At 44.9% G+C, this 13,865-nt stretch overlaps 1 protein-coding gene across 4 annotated transcripts in view; it reads left to right on the forward strand.

The window, feature by feature from the left end:
- The window catches only part of SH2D3C (SH2 domain containing 3C), a 145,738-nt gene that overhangs the window by 89,360 nt on the left and 42,513 nt on the right, over positions 1–13,865 (forward strand). For 3 of the 4 annotated variants that reach the window (XM_077478722.1, XM_077478721.1, XM_077478723.1), the window contains one exon: positions 1,159–1,198. In XM_077478722.1, coding sequence (XP_077334848.1) covers positions 1,159–1,198 — 40 coding nt within the window. Of the gene's footprint in view, positions 1–1,158; positions 1,199–12,818; positions 13,072–13,865 lie in introns of those variants that run through there. The other variant, XM_077478725.1, reaches the window with a different exon arrangement.

Genomic DNA, 13,865 nt, shown 5'->3' on the forward strand with positions numbered 1-13,865 from the left:
GACTTGATCCATCTATGGCCTTTTCATCCAGACAGCACAACTAGGTTGGTTGGTGACCTTACTTTTCTTTGCCTAAAGTGTATATATAGCCACAATGTTTTATTTTAATTTTTGAATGGAGTTGGGAAGGATTTCCCATGGTTTTTATTGCTGCATGTGTCCCAACTGGGTAGATTTACCCTATTTGTCTTGATGACCACGCTCCCCCCACCAGAGTTGTCACCAATATCTGGGGGGGGGGGGGAAGTATGTCATTGACAGTGTGGCTGCAAACTAAGGGGCAGTATGGACCACATCTAGGCCAGAGGTTTACAGGAAGATTCAAGGTACAGATCATGGAGCAGAGAGAGGGTAGAGAATGAGGAGAACGGCCAGGGAGCACCTTTTTAGGCAGGGAGCACCAGTCTCATCACAGGTACCCTAAGGTAGGCAATACATGGGTCAAAATTCAAAAGAATTTTCTTTTGAAAACCTTATCTAAGAATTTTTGTTCATATTTCGCACCATTAGTGGGCTGCAGCAACAAATGATTTTCGTGCGGCCATCAAATTTTAGTAATTGGACACGTTGGAAATTTTTTGAAAAACAAAAGATTTTCTAATCAATGATGGGAGAATCGTACGAGAAATTTAATCAAAAAAGAAATGTGCAAGAAATAAAATTCCTGGAAAGGAAAGATTCTCGAAAATTATTTTCTGTAGCAACAGGAGGTCAAATTGAAGGCTTGGTTGGTGGAATTTCAATGGTGGCACCATCGGATCACAAAACGCACAACATTTCTGATTTTCAAAAGAAAATTCTTTCGAAAATTCAACCATGTTTGGTAAGCCTTAACATACTGAGGCCAGGGCTTAGCGTTAAGAAACACATACCTGGACATTTTATTCTGTCCGGAATAACCCTGACACTCAGCTGAGGAGAGGGTTGCTGTATTGATCTATTTGTGTTTTTACTTATGAGCCTACTAGATGATCAAACATTAAAAAGTTGATAAATAATTGATCATTATCCTATATCGTATCTTATGTGAACACACAGCTGGTAAACAAACAGGAGGGGGCCTTCATACAATGGTTCTGTTGCTCTATGTGCTCTGCTATGGCATTTCCCTATGTTCCTCCTGTACACGTCTCCTAACTCTTCCATCTTCTCTTGCAGCACCTGCAACACCTTGGATACTGGAAGCGAGTATGTCAAGGTAAGGTTCAGATATTATCTCTTTACTCTTTGTTTTCTATCTGGCTCATCATGGAGGATAAAAGAGTACCTTTCACAATAAAAAATTCAAAATTTCCCCATATGTGCTCTTTCAGTAAGGCCCCTTTCACACTGGGGCGGTGCAGCCGTCGGCGGTAAAGCGCCGCTATTTTTAGCGGCGCTTTACCGTCGTTTTAGCGGCGCTTTACCGTCGTTTTAGCGGCGCTTTACCGTCGTTTTAGCGGCGCTTTACCGTCGTTTTAGCGGCGGTCTGCGGGCGATAGCGGGGTGATTTTAACCCCCGCTAGCGGCCGAAAAAGGGTTAAAACTGCCCGCAAAGCACCGCTGTAGCGGCGCTTTGCCGGCGGTATTGTCGCGCTGTCCCATTGATTTCAATGGGTAGGAGCGGTTTAGGAGTGGTGAATACACCGCTCCAAAGATGCGACTAGCATGACTTTTTTCACCGTCCTGCCAGCGCACCGCTCCAGTGTGAAAGCCCTCCGGCTTTCACACTGGAGTGAAAGGGGCCGGTTTTTTCAGGCGCTACACAGGCGCTATTTTTAGCGCTGTAACGCCTGAAAACCGCCCCAGTGTGAAAGGGGCCTTAACCAAAGAGCAGAGAGCAAAGTTCAGCAATTCATAGGAACCAAACATAAACCATCCTAGGCGCATTCTAGACATTATATTGTTACTCGGTTCAGGTGTTTTCAGGCTAATTGATGGAAAACTGTAATTTGTGGGGGTCAATCTCAATCATTTTTTTTCTTTGACATTGATTTTTTTTTTGAACAGCTGTTTTTTTTTTACTTTATTGCAGGGATCTCCAAACTGTGGCCTGGGAGTCAGATGTGGCCCTTTGCTAGCCTTTATGTGGCTCTTGCAGCAGTATTGCTCCCACGGATATGAGGCACTGTTCCTCTCGCTGACACCAGCAAGGGGGTTCTATTTCTTCCACTGATACCAATGATGGGATACTATTCCTCCTACTAATAGGGGCACTACTTGCTGGCCAAAATCCAGCCCTCCTAAAGCCCGAAGGACAATAAACTGGTCCTTTGTTTGAAAAGTTTGGCAACCCCTGCTATATTGCTTTTACAAATAACTTTTTAAGTCATGAAAAAGGATTATCAGAGTAATATGAGTTATCTAATTCAGGGGTCTTGAAACATTCTAAATAATGGGCCAGTTTACTGTCCTTCAGACTTTAGGGGGGGCAGGACTGTGGCAAGTGGGAGTAGAAAATTCCCTGGCATCAGTGGAAGTAAACCATGCCTACGACTTGGTGGTCAATGGGAGTAAAACAAATTACATAGTACCTTTGGTCAGTAGGAGGAGGAATAGTGCCCTACTGGTGGGAGGAATAGAGCCCCATCATTGGTATTAGTGGGAGGAATAGTGCCCAAATTGTTGGTATCAGTGGGAGTAATAGTACTCTATCATTGGTGTCAGTAGGAAGAATAGTGCCCCATTATTGGTGTGAGTGGGAGAAATTATGCCCCATCATTGATATACATGGGGGGGATAGAACCCCATTGTTGGTGTCAGTGAGAGGAATAGTGCCCCATCGTTGGTATCAGTGGGAGTAATAGAACTCCATCATTGGTGTCAGTGGGAAGAATAGTACCTCATTATTGGTGTCAGTGGGAGAAATTATGCCCCATTGTTGTTATAAGTAGGGGAAATAGTACCCCGTTGTTGGTGTCAGTAGGAGGAATAGTGCCCCATTGTTGGTGTCAGTGTGAAGATTAGTGACCCATCATTGGTGTCAGTGGGAGGAATAGTGCCCCATTACTGGTGTTAGAGAAATTATGCTCCATTATTGGTGTCAGTGGGAGGAATAGTGCCCCATTACTGGTGTTAGTGAGAGAAATTATGCCCCATTATTGGTGTCAGTGGGAGGAATAGTGCCCCATTACTGGTGTTAGTGAGAGAAATTATGCCCCATTATTGGTGTCAGTGGGAGGAATAGTGCGTGTTTGTTGGTGTAAGTGGATGGAATAGTGCCCCATTGTTGGCGTCAGAGGGAGGAATTATGCCTCATTGCTGGTGTCAGTGGGAAGAACAGTGTCCCAAAGGAATACAAAGGGCCGCATCTAGCCCATGGTTTTCAGTTTGAAGACCACTGATCCACAGAGAGAGCATAGCAAAAGCTATTTTCTTTCACATGCTCTGCCCCTGCTTGAAACTGGAAATTAGCCATCTGAAGGGAGGGAGGGGGAGATATCACTGGGCATTCAGTGGTGCATGCTAATTTCAGCTTGAACTACTGAAGTCTGTAAACACCAGGCTTTTTAAAGGGGTAGATAAAGAGAAATAGGAAAAACACGTTGCCTGCTGGTTGGATATAAAACTGTGTAATGTATTAAACTGACCTGACCTGAAAAGAAAAACTATTTGTACAAATATTATTTTTCTTTAGTCCTGGCCATAAAACCAAATGTGCAAAACAAGTATCCATTCCCTTTAACCGAGTAGTTCCCATGCCACTTTTTCTCATATTTCCCTTTGCTGGAAATGTCCATGTTTAGCAAGGAATACCTCAAATTCACTCAGCTCCTCCCCACCCGAGAATATATTTCAGCGCACCCGAGAAAGCACACAATCAGCGCACATTAGGAACCCCCAGGCAGGAAAATCTTCGCGCAGACAAGCGATTAGTCTGTTTTCACAAATCCATTTGCTTCTTCTCCTAGTAAATGACCTCTAATGAGCTAATTATTGTTTTGGAATGATCAGTACATAAGAAATGGAAGCGGATGGAGGAGCAGATGTCATCATGGTGAAAGGTTGTTTCAAGCTTGCTGTGTCACTTTTGCAAACTCTGCACATCGGAATTGCAGAAAGAATTCCACTATGACTGAGTGGAAGGAGAATGAGTCGGCTCTGGGGAGTGTGAATAGATTTACACTCCGTACCTAAAAATAGCAAAAGGGGAACATGAAATATATCTTTTATTTTTTTTCCCATAAATTACACTTACTACACAGGTTGGCTTCCTCTGCAATTTAAAAGGCAGATGATGCTGGAAGACGGCATCACTTGTATCGCTTGCTGCTGGTACTCTTAGAAATCCCCAACTGCGGGGAAGCTTTGATCTCTTCCCCCACCCAGAAACTGGGTCACCCACTTCGCTTCTAGGGAAATATTGGGAATCATTCATTAGCAGGGCTCCTTGCTCTGTTTTTCAGGACACGGTTGTACATATCTGTCAAATAAATACACAGAGAGTAACTTGGTTTGAGAGCGTTTTGCAAGACAAGCTAATTTTTTTTATAAATTATGACTTGATATACAAGCGATGTCTTGATATACAACTGCTGTCAAGTCACAACTGATTATAAAAGAAAAGAGAGGTGCCTCTAAGGGTAGCAACATGGTTACATTAAGGCTAGGTTCTCACTGCTGCTGTGTCCGAGATCGGAAGTGATTCGCACCGCACCGCACTGCAAATCACATGCGATCTCTGTGCGATGCGATTTCAGCCATACAGATAGTATGGCTGAATTCGCATCGCATTCGGACCAAACTCGTACAGGACCCTTTTTTGTGTCCGCAGCAGAACACCCATGCGATCCGATTTCTGTCCGAGTTTGCAGATTTGGGAGTGTCATTAACTTTTAACTGACACTCCCAGCAGTTCGCATAGGGCAGTGTGAACTGCCGCCGGGAGACGGGCGATGCGGGAACCCGCAGTAGATTCGCAGCGTTCCCGCATCGCAGAAGTGTTTTTTCACATGAATAAAATTAAGGTGCATTAAGGTGAAAAAACACCTGTCAGTGACCAGCCCCCCAGCTCCAGCGCCCCCCCCCCCCCCGCTTTACTTACCTGAACCCTCGAACTTGACCCACGGGGATGGGCCCTCTCTCTGCCCGGGGTTCTCGGCTCTTGATTGGATAGATTGATAGCACAGTGGAGGTAAGTATGATATGTTTGTTATTTAAAAAAATAAAAAAAGTACCTTTACAATCACTTTCATGAAGGTTCAACATTTTGCAACATACTTCTACACTTAGAGGCGCCTCTCTTCTCTTTTATACTCTGTAGCTCCGGCTGGATTTTGCTTGTAATCCCCTTGTGGAGGCCACCATTTGTGGTTGGACATTTTATGGTTACACAACCTGGTCACATTGCTATAATCTTTTTATATTGACTATAAACTGAAGGACCTATGAATTATTGGTTGTTGAACGAATCATTTAAGTTTCCATTATTTCTTATAGGGAAATTTGCTTTGATATACAAGTTCTTTGGATCACAAGCATGTTTCTGGAAGGAATTATGCTCGCAATCCAAGGTTTTACTGTATCTTCAAATATTATCAGTACGTGGACCATTGGCGGTGATAACAGGGTAAGGGTCAGCTTCCGAGTGGTGTCCATCACTTCCAACCCTCAGACGTTTAGGAAATCCCTGCAACCGATGAATGATCATTACTTTTATGGTTGAAAAGGGAACTGTCTTTTCTCTTTTTGAATGCCCCATCCATTCACAATCATGTGCAAACAAAAATGCTGTTTTTATTTTCCTTGCATGTCCCCCTCATAGCTACAGTGATTGCACTTCCAAGTGCACTTGTAGTGCAAAGTGGATTTGCCTTTAGTAATTGTGTCTTTTGTTTATAGCACAAAAAATAAAAACCGCAGAGGTGATCAAATACCCCCAAAAGAAGGGAAAAGAAGGATGCAAATTTCGTTTGGGTACAGCATCGCACGACTGCGCAATTGTCAGTTAAAGTGACACAGTGCCAAATTGTAAAAAGTGCTCTGGTCAGGAAGGGGGTAAAATCTTCCAGGGCTGGAGCGGTTGAAAAGGTTCCTGCCCTGCTTTGATGCAACTTTCATGTGCCATAGACTGCAATGTAAGCTCTCAAAGGTCACATAAAAGCTGCATCTTAATGTTATCAATCAGTGGCGGTGCATCCATAAGGGCCTCCACACCGTCCACACCCTCTCTCCAGCCACCCCCTCTATGACCAATAGTTAGATTCATGCATATCCTGAATCTATCTATGGCCGCGGCTGCCACCCCCTGATCAGGCGCCGGGCCCCCTTTCGGGCATCTGAATTATAGCGGCAGGGAGTGTTTTTGGAGCACTTGATTAGAGCCAGAGGCTATAATAGGCGTCAAAAAAGGTCACCTGCGAGCGCCATGCTTGGTGCTTGCAGTTCACCCAGGTGTGTTAGATCAGCGATTGAATATTCGCTTTCCTAACACTGAACCGCCTCCCCACCAATTAGGTGCCCGGGTCTGTTACCCGTCACCTGATTGGCTGAAACAACAGGCACTGTGATTGGACGCCTATCAGGAGGATAGGACGAGAGAGGACACATGGATGACACTGCTCTACAGTGGCAAAATTTGATGGGCACAGTGGCTGTGTTTGATGGCACAGTGGCTGCGTTTGATGGGCAGAGTGACTGCATTTGATGGCACAGTGGCTGCGTTTGATGGAACAGTGGCTGCGTTTGATGGCACAGTGGCTGCGTTTGATGGCACAGTGGCTGCGTTTGATGGCACAGTGGCTGCGTTTGATGGGCACAGTGGCTGCGTTTGATGGGCACAGTGAGGCTGCAATTGATGGAGTTTTTTTCAGAATTTTTCAGTTTGTTTGCGCCCCCCAAAAAAAATCTTGAGCACCAGCCACCACTGTTATAAATGCAACAGTTGTGCAACAGTCAATATCCAAAGCCCCATCCAAGTTGCACCCATTCAAAGATTCATAAAAGTTGCATCGTAAAGTCACAATAGAAATCGCACTTTTGGAGTCGCATTGTCAAAGCTTAACTGAACAAGCTGAGGTTACTATGCACAGATGCACCAGATTTTGTGTACACCAGTTTTAGTAAATCTCCCTCCCTAAGAGGTGTATTTATATAAAATGTTAAAAGCGTTTCGTCCTACCAAACTGCATGTACGTTTATACATGCAGGGAAAGGGGCAGAGGGGAGAGAGTCACGTCTCTTACTGTTAAATGTATAAATTACAGCCTGAGCTATTGAGTTCTGTAGCAGCAAACAAAGCAGCTAAGAAAAGAATGCTAATTGTTAAAAGAAGCTTGGAGCTCTCCTTAAAAATGGATGCAAAATATTATTATATATTTACCCAACTAAACAAAATGAAAACATTTTTTTGAAAACTTTTGGAGGTGATCAAATAACTGCCGTTACAGCACAGAAGTAAGGCCTTGTTCACAGGGGATTTAACTCACAGCTGCAGCAAGAATCCAGAATATTTCTGCAGCTGGATTCACGGGTGAATGTGGTCTCTCCGCCTGTACAAAGCAATGACAGGCTGGCTGCGGCCTCATTTATCCGCGGGTGTTTGCATGTAATTGCACATGGAGCTATTACCTGCATTTAGGGACAAATGATAGACCTGGACACAAACAGTGTCACCTGTCCCTAACTGCAGGTATTCACTCCATGTCCAGTTACTTGTGCGGCTCTCCTCCTCCACCTGTGAATCCAGCTGTAGAAATGCACTTGATTCCTGCTGCAGCTGTGACTAAAATCCCATGTGAATGGGGCCTTAATGGCTCTGCAAAAAGGTTGGGGAGATTCTGATGGGGGATGGGGACCCAAATGTGTGGGAGACTCTGATAGGGACACAAACATATGGGAGGCTCTGATAGGGACACAAATGTGTGGAGAGCTCTGATAGGGACACAAATGTGTGGAGGGCTCTGATAGGGACACAAATGTGTGGGGGGCTCTGATAGGGACACAAATGTGTGGGGGGCTCTGATAGAGACACAAATATGTGGGGGGCTCTGATAGGGACACAAATGTGTGGAGGGCTATTATAGGTACACAAATGTGTGGGGGGCTCTGATAGGGACACAAATGTGTGGGCGGCTCTGATAGGGACACAAATGTGTAGGCGGCTGCTTTAACCCTTTTGCTGCCATAGACATAAAGTACTAAACCCAGAACAATAAAGTCAGTCTAGATATGCAGTAAAGCATGCTTAGTTACTCACTGTGGAACCTAAGGAGTTAATCCTCTGTGTAAAAAGGCTGTTTGATTCTGTATGCACAGATCCTCCTCTTTTTGCATGGTCTCCAAAACATGACCAGATAAAGACAGAGTTACTGGAGTCAATTTGCACATGCTCAGTTTGGTGTGTATTGCTAGAGATTTTTTCTTGGGAGAGTGCATGTGATAAGCACAGGGCCAATCAGCACTGTCCAGACAGAAGGGGTCCTGCATTCTTCTGCATCCTGAAAACTCCTCCTACAAGCTTTAACCAGACAATACTGCTGATGAGAAAAGGTATTTAACGGTTTATATTTACTAATATGATTGTATTTCCATGTTCTGTGTACTATGGGAGACCAGATATAGTGAATGCAGGGTCCTGGGTTTAGTAACACTCTAAGTTGGCAGCAGCGAGGATTTTAAACACACTGCTGGCTGCTACAGCATGCATGTAGATTTCAAAAGCTAGCTGTCAAAAGTGATGCAGTGGCTGTACAGCTTCCCAGTTACTTCTTTGGACCCCAAGAATTGAGGATCCTTTCCTAGACAACCTCCCTGCAATGTTTCCTGGGATCCCCTGTCCCACTCATGGGTCTGGGACCGGCATTATGGGTGTCACCCGGTGGGGGGAGGGAGACCAGAGAATGTCCCCTAGCCAGTAAGAAGCAAGAAACAGCAAGGATTTTGTCACTTCCCTGGTCACTATAGCCAGGGAAGAAGTTATTGGGGCACGATCTGTGCTCCATTAGCTTCAGTGGAGTGCAGGGTACACATCAGGACTGTAATAGACCCTTGATATCTAAATAAAGAGAACCTGTCACAAATGCCATCGCATAGGGAACTTGTCAGTCAGACCATAAAGTTAAGTGAAAAAAGTATAAAAACATCAACATGCACATATAAACATAGACAAACATAGGGCGCCTACATACAAACCATCAGCTGCATTACACATGTAAGGTACCACCACACAGGCCAGAATGAGAGCGATAATTCTAGGGCCCTCAATTATGATTAACCCTAAACTGATGACCTGTAAAGGCTTTTAAAGTGTCGCCTATGGAAAATTTTGTGTACCATAGCTTTTTGCTATTACACGGGTGTGCGCAACTTTGAAGAGGAAGTAAACCCTGATGGGTTTTACGCAGTGGCATGGGGGGGTGGGGCAGGAGCCCCGAATGGGTCCCCGAAAAGCCCCGGACTCAGGCATGCACAATTGTATTGTTAGCCCCGAGCCCTGCCGAGCGGGGACCGATCTGATCCTGAGCACCGCCGAGTGCGACCAAGTCACATAGGTCCCGCCTTCTGGAGTCTGCAGCGCCTATGATGGACGTCCCACTGGTCCAATGGCGGGACCGCGGGACATGTGACGTCCATCGTAGGCGCTGCAAGCCAGAAGGCGGGAATTACAATGTGGCCACCGCTCTACATCACTGTGAGATCCCCGATCCCCCGCTCGGCACTCGGGCGGGCGGCTCTCCTCTCATCCTCTGGCCTCCTGCTGTGATGATGATGGGCACACCGCACACCACGGCTGAGCTGAGCTGCTGCTGCAGGACATATGAAGTCTGTCTCCTGGTCAGGTAGGTCAGTGTGTGTGTCAGATAGGTAGGTCAGTGTATGTCAAGTAGGCCACGGTATATCGGGTAGGTAAGTATATGTTAGGTAGGTAGGTCAGTGTATGCCAGATAGGTAGGTCAGTGTTTTTCAGTTAGGTAGGTCAGTGTATGTCGAGTAGGTCAGTGTATGTCAGGTAGGTCAGTGTGTGTATGTCAGGTAGGTCAGTGTGTGTATGTCAGGTAGGTAGGTCAGAGTATGTCAGTTAGGTCAGAGTATGTCAGGTAGGTCAGTGTGTGTATGTCAGGTAGGTAGGTCAGTGTGTCAGGCAGGCGAGTTTAGTGGTCAGCATTGATGAGCACTGGTAAGCCAGGCAGCAACCAGCAACCCCCCGCCACACAACCCCAGCCAAAAAACCCTTCGTCACTACCGCCGATGACGTTGGCGCAAGCCTATATGGTAAATATCTCCTAAACCGTGCAAGTTTAGTAGATATTTCCTGTAAGTTATTATAGGCTTACCTGTAGGTACAAGTGGTGTAACAGTTTACAACCACTTTAAAGTTTGACATGTTTGGTATCTCTTTACTCAGTGCAACCTCATCTTTTATATTTTACCAAAAAATGGTTAATAAATTGCGTTTTTCTGCACTTAATTAACTTTAGTGTATTTTTACTGAAAATATGGGTTTGATTAAACCCTAATATTGTGAGACATAAAAAATTGAAACTACCAACATTTTAAGCTCCAGGGTCTCTGCTTTCCAAAAAAAATGTCCTGGTGAACCGACTTCCCGATTATCTTCTTATATCTTCTGGAGGCTCTTGGCAAGATTAGCGCAGTATTATTTTGTTCTGCCACTGCCCATATGTAAAGCCATCAGTGATTTACAGTATGTTATCTGAACATTCTATGGTACAAATATAAACTCTATATAAAAGAAAGAAATGGAATTCATTTAGTAAGTGCCGTACAATCTGGGCATTTCAAGTGATCTGTAGATAGAAAACCCTTTCAGGGTAAAACGTTCTGCTTTCAAAAGCCACATTCTGGCCGCATGTCTGTCTACAGCTTCAAACAAGGAGGCTTCTGTCAGACAAATGAGTGCCAAGAGGGACAGGCTTGTCCATAGCTTAATGCTCGCCAGATCATCTGTCCTCCAAATCTGCTAGGCATGGTGTTAAGCTACAGTCCAATGTCCTATTAAGTCAGCCTACCGGGATGGAGGGCTATTTATGATTGCAAAGGATCACCAAAATATAATAACAAAGAAAATGATTTTATTGTATAAAGATTGTTTTCATGTGGGGGCTTCAGCTACCTTAGATCTCATGCACATAGGCAGTTTGGTCTATCAGGGTCAAATCTTGATGTTTTCGGCTCTTTGGGAGGCACAGGTGCCCAAAACCAAGAATTTCTGCGTTTGGGTATACGTCCTTAACCACTTGCATACTGGGCACCTAAACTCCTCTCCTGCGCAGACCAATGTTCAGCTTTTAGCTCTGTCACTCTATGAACAATTGCGCGGTCATACAACACTGTACCCAAATGACATTTTTATTTAAAAAAATCCCACAAATAGAGCTTTCTTTTGGTGGTATTTGATCACCTCTGGGTTTTGTATTTGTTTGTTTAAAAAAAAAAAGACCAAAAAAAAAAAAAAGACAAAACCATTCTCCTTCATTGATGTATGCTGATGAGGCAGCATTGATGGGCACCGCTAGGCTGCACTGATGGGCACTGATAGGCTACACTGGTGGGCATTGATAGGCTACATAAAGGGCACTGATGGGGACAGATAAGGCGGTACTGATGGGCACAGATAAGGTGTCACTGATGGCCACTGATAAGATGACACTGATGGGTGGCACTGATAGGTGGCACTGGTAGGTGACACTGATGGGCAGCACTGTGGGCATTGATGGATGGCACTCTGGGCACTGGTAAGTGGTGCTGGTGGGCACTGGTAGGCAGAACTGTTGTGCACTGCTAGGTGCACTGGCTGGTGGCATAGGTGGGCACAGATGAGCTGGCGGCTGTTCTCCTTGATCGGGACTGATGTCCCTCTGAGAGCCGATAGTGATAGGCTTTTTTTTTAGCCGATTACCGACTCTGTTTACATCACATGATCAGCTCTCATTGGCTGACAGCTGATCACATGGTAAGGTTTCCGAATCGGCCCCATACTCCGATCTGTGATCAGCTGAGTCTCATAGACTCGCTGATCACAGAGCGCGCCACGCGCACCCTGCAGGGGGCATGCAGGCTGCTCGGGCACGGGAGGACATCTATTGACATACTCCTGGCAAAGTAGGTCCGTGCTGTAGCCGTCATTTGGCTATATCGCGGATCTGAAGAAGTTAAACAGAAGCTAAGATGGCAGCTTCCTTGGCTGAAAATGATAAGGGGGGAGTTTACTTCCACTTTAAGTGGTTAAAGTGAACCTGTGCTTTTCCCATGCTAGCATACATAAACCTGAACTGGATGATATTTAGTTTGCTAAAATGTCTCATAAATCATTGCCATGTTTTCATACAATTTTCATCATGTTTAGCCCTTGTTGTATCTCAGTGATGCTGATCTCCTTCAGCCTCTTTCAGCCACTTCCAGTCTACATACACCCGCACCCTCATCATCTGCTCACCGTTGTTCTGCACCGGCATCCTGCACCTAGAAGTGGCAGTTCAGTATTTTCTGGTGTGCGTATTTTGCAAACATCATTTGTCATACAAAATCACTTGTGTTAATGCGCTGATCATTCGCACAAAACTACGAGCGAAAAATGGTCTATGAATCTGGAGAGCGCCGATTGATGCCTATAGCCAGCATTGGGTGACCTGGGCGGCTTCTGGAGGTGCTCCTGATGACCTCGGATTCCTACCCTGCCCCCACCCAGCAGAATCTCATTCATTCACAGACTAAGAAGCCCCCTCTCCCTTCCTAAAGCAAGGAAAAGGGGAGGTGTGATCCCAGGGAGGCAGAAAGGGAATTGGGAGATAAGAGCGTGGTAGGAGGAGGGAGGGGGAGGTGAATTTCTATGAGAACCAGGCTCCTCCCATGATGCTCTACTGACAAGAGATGAGGTAATGCATGAACCATCAGCCTGCAATCCAGCAGCAGCATCAGCACCAGTAGTGAGCATCAGCTGTCCAGGCTGCTAGACACAGACAGCAGCTGACAGCCACCAGACCTGGGGACGGGGAAAGGCTGCAGGATCCCGGCTTCTCTGTGCATTTGGATGGAGGATCTGCTTTTACAATGACTGAGAGGTGCAGTTTATGGAGTGCCCTATCAGCGGCTGCATGCTGCTTCTACCGGGGCTCTTTTATGCAGGTGCAGGTAAGGAGCTCTGCGCAGACAGACAAGCTTCATATCCACTATTACAAACCTATGAGCTTCTTTAATAAGGCGATCAAGCCTTCTGTAAAGTGCAATAACCCCTATCAGCCAATCAAAATTCATTTTTTTATGGCTAGAGGAAACAGAAAGCTGTTTACTATTAGTTACAGCACTTTGCATGGCAATGGGTTTCCATTTATGAATACGTCTAAATGACATGGGCGACTTTATTCTTAACGAGCATCAATATTTGCAATAGAGTTTCGAAAAATGTCATTTTGTTTTTAGCGTTAAAGGTGGTTTTCATGTGTCTATAATATGATAGGTTGGTGGCTCCTTTAACTAATTGGTACCGGTGGCGTTTGTTGCAAACATGTGTGTTAGACATGAAGTAGGCAAGAAGCCATGTGCAAAGTGCGGTAAGCCATGACAACCAATCGGATGTAATCCTTTATTGTTCTGAATGTTCGAAACAGACAGAGGTGATATCTGATTGGTTTCAATGGCTTTGCGTGGAAGCATGGCTCTTTTGCAGCTTGCAGGGAAAGATTTGGAATAAGACCGATGATAGCTGAGTTTATATGACATCACCCAGACAGATCCATCTTTGTGGATTCATGCTCTAATATCACTAATATCAATAGCTTATCAATATCTAATATCAAATATCAATAGCATTGTGGATTCATGCTCTAATATCAATAGCTTACCAATATCTAATATATTATCTAATATCAATATCTAATATCGATAGCATTGCGGATTCATGCTCTAATATCACCTGTGTTATATAG

Source organism: Lithobates pipiens, unplaced genomic scaffold (genome assembly GCF_037356315.1).
Source record: "Lithobates pipiens isolate NorthernLeopardFrog02 unplaced genomic scaffold, aLitPip1_a1.2 Scaffold_1, whole genome shotgun sequence".
Lineage (NCBI taxonomy): Eukaryota > Metazoa > Chordata > Amphibia > Anura > Ranidae > Lithobates > Lithobates pipiens.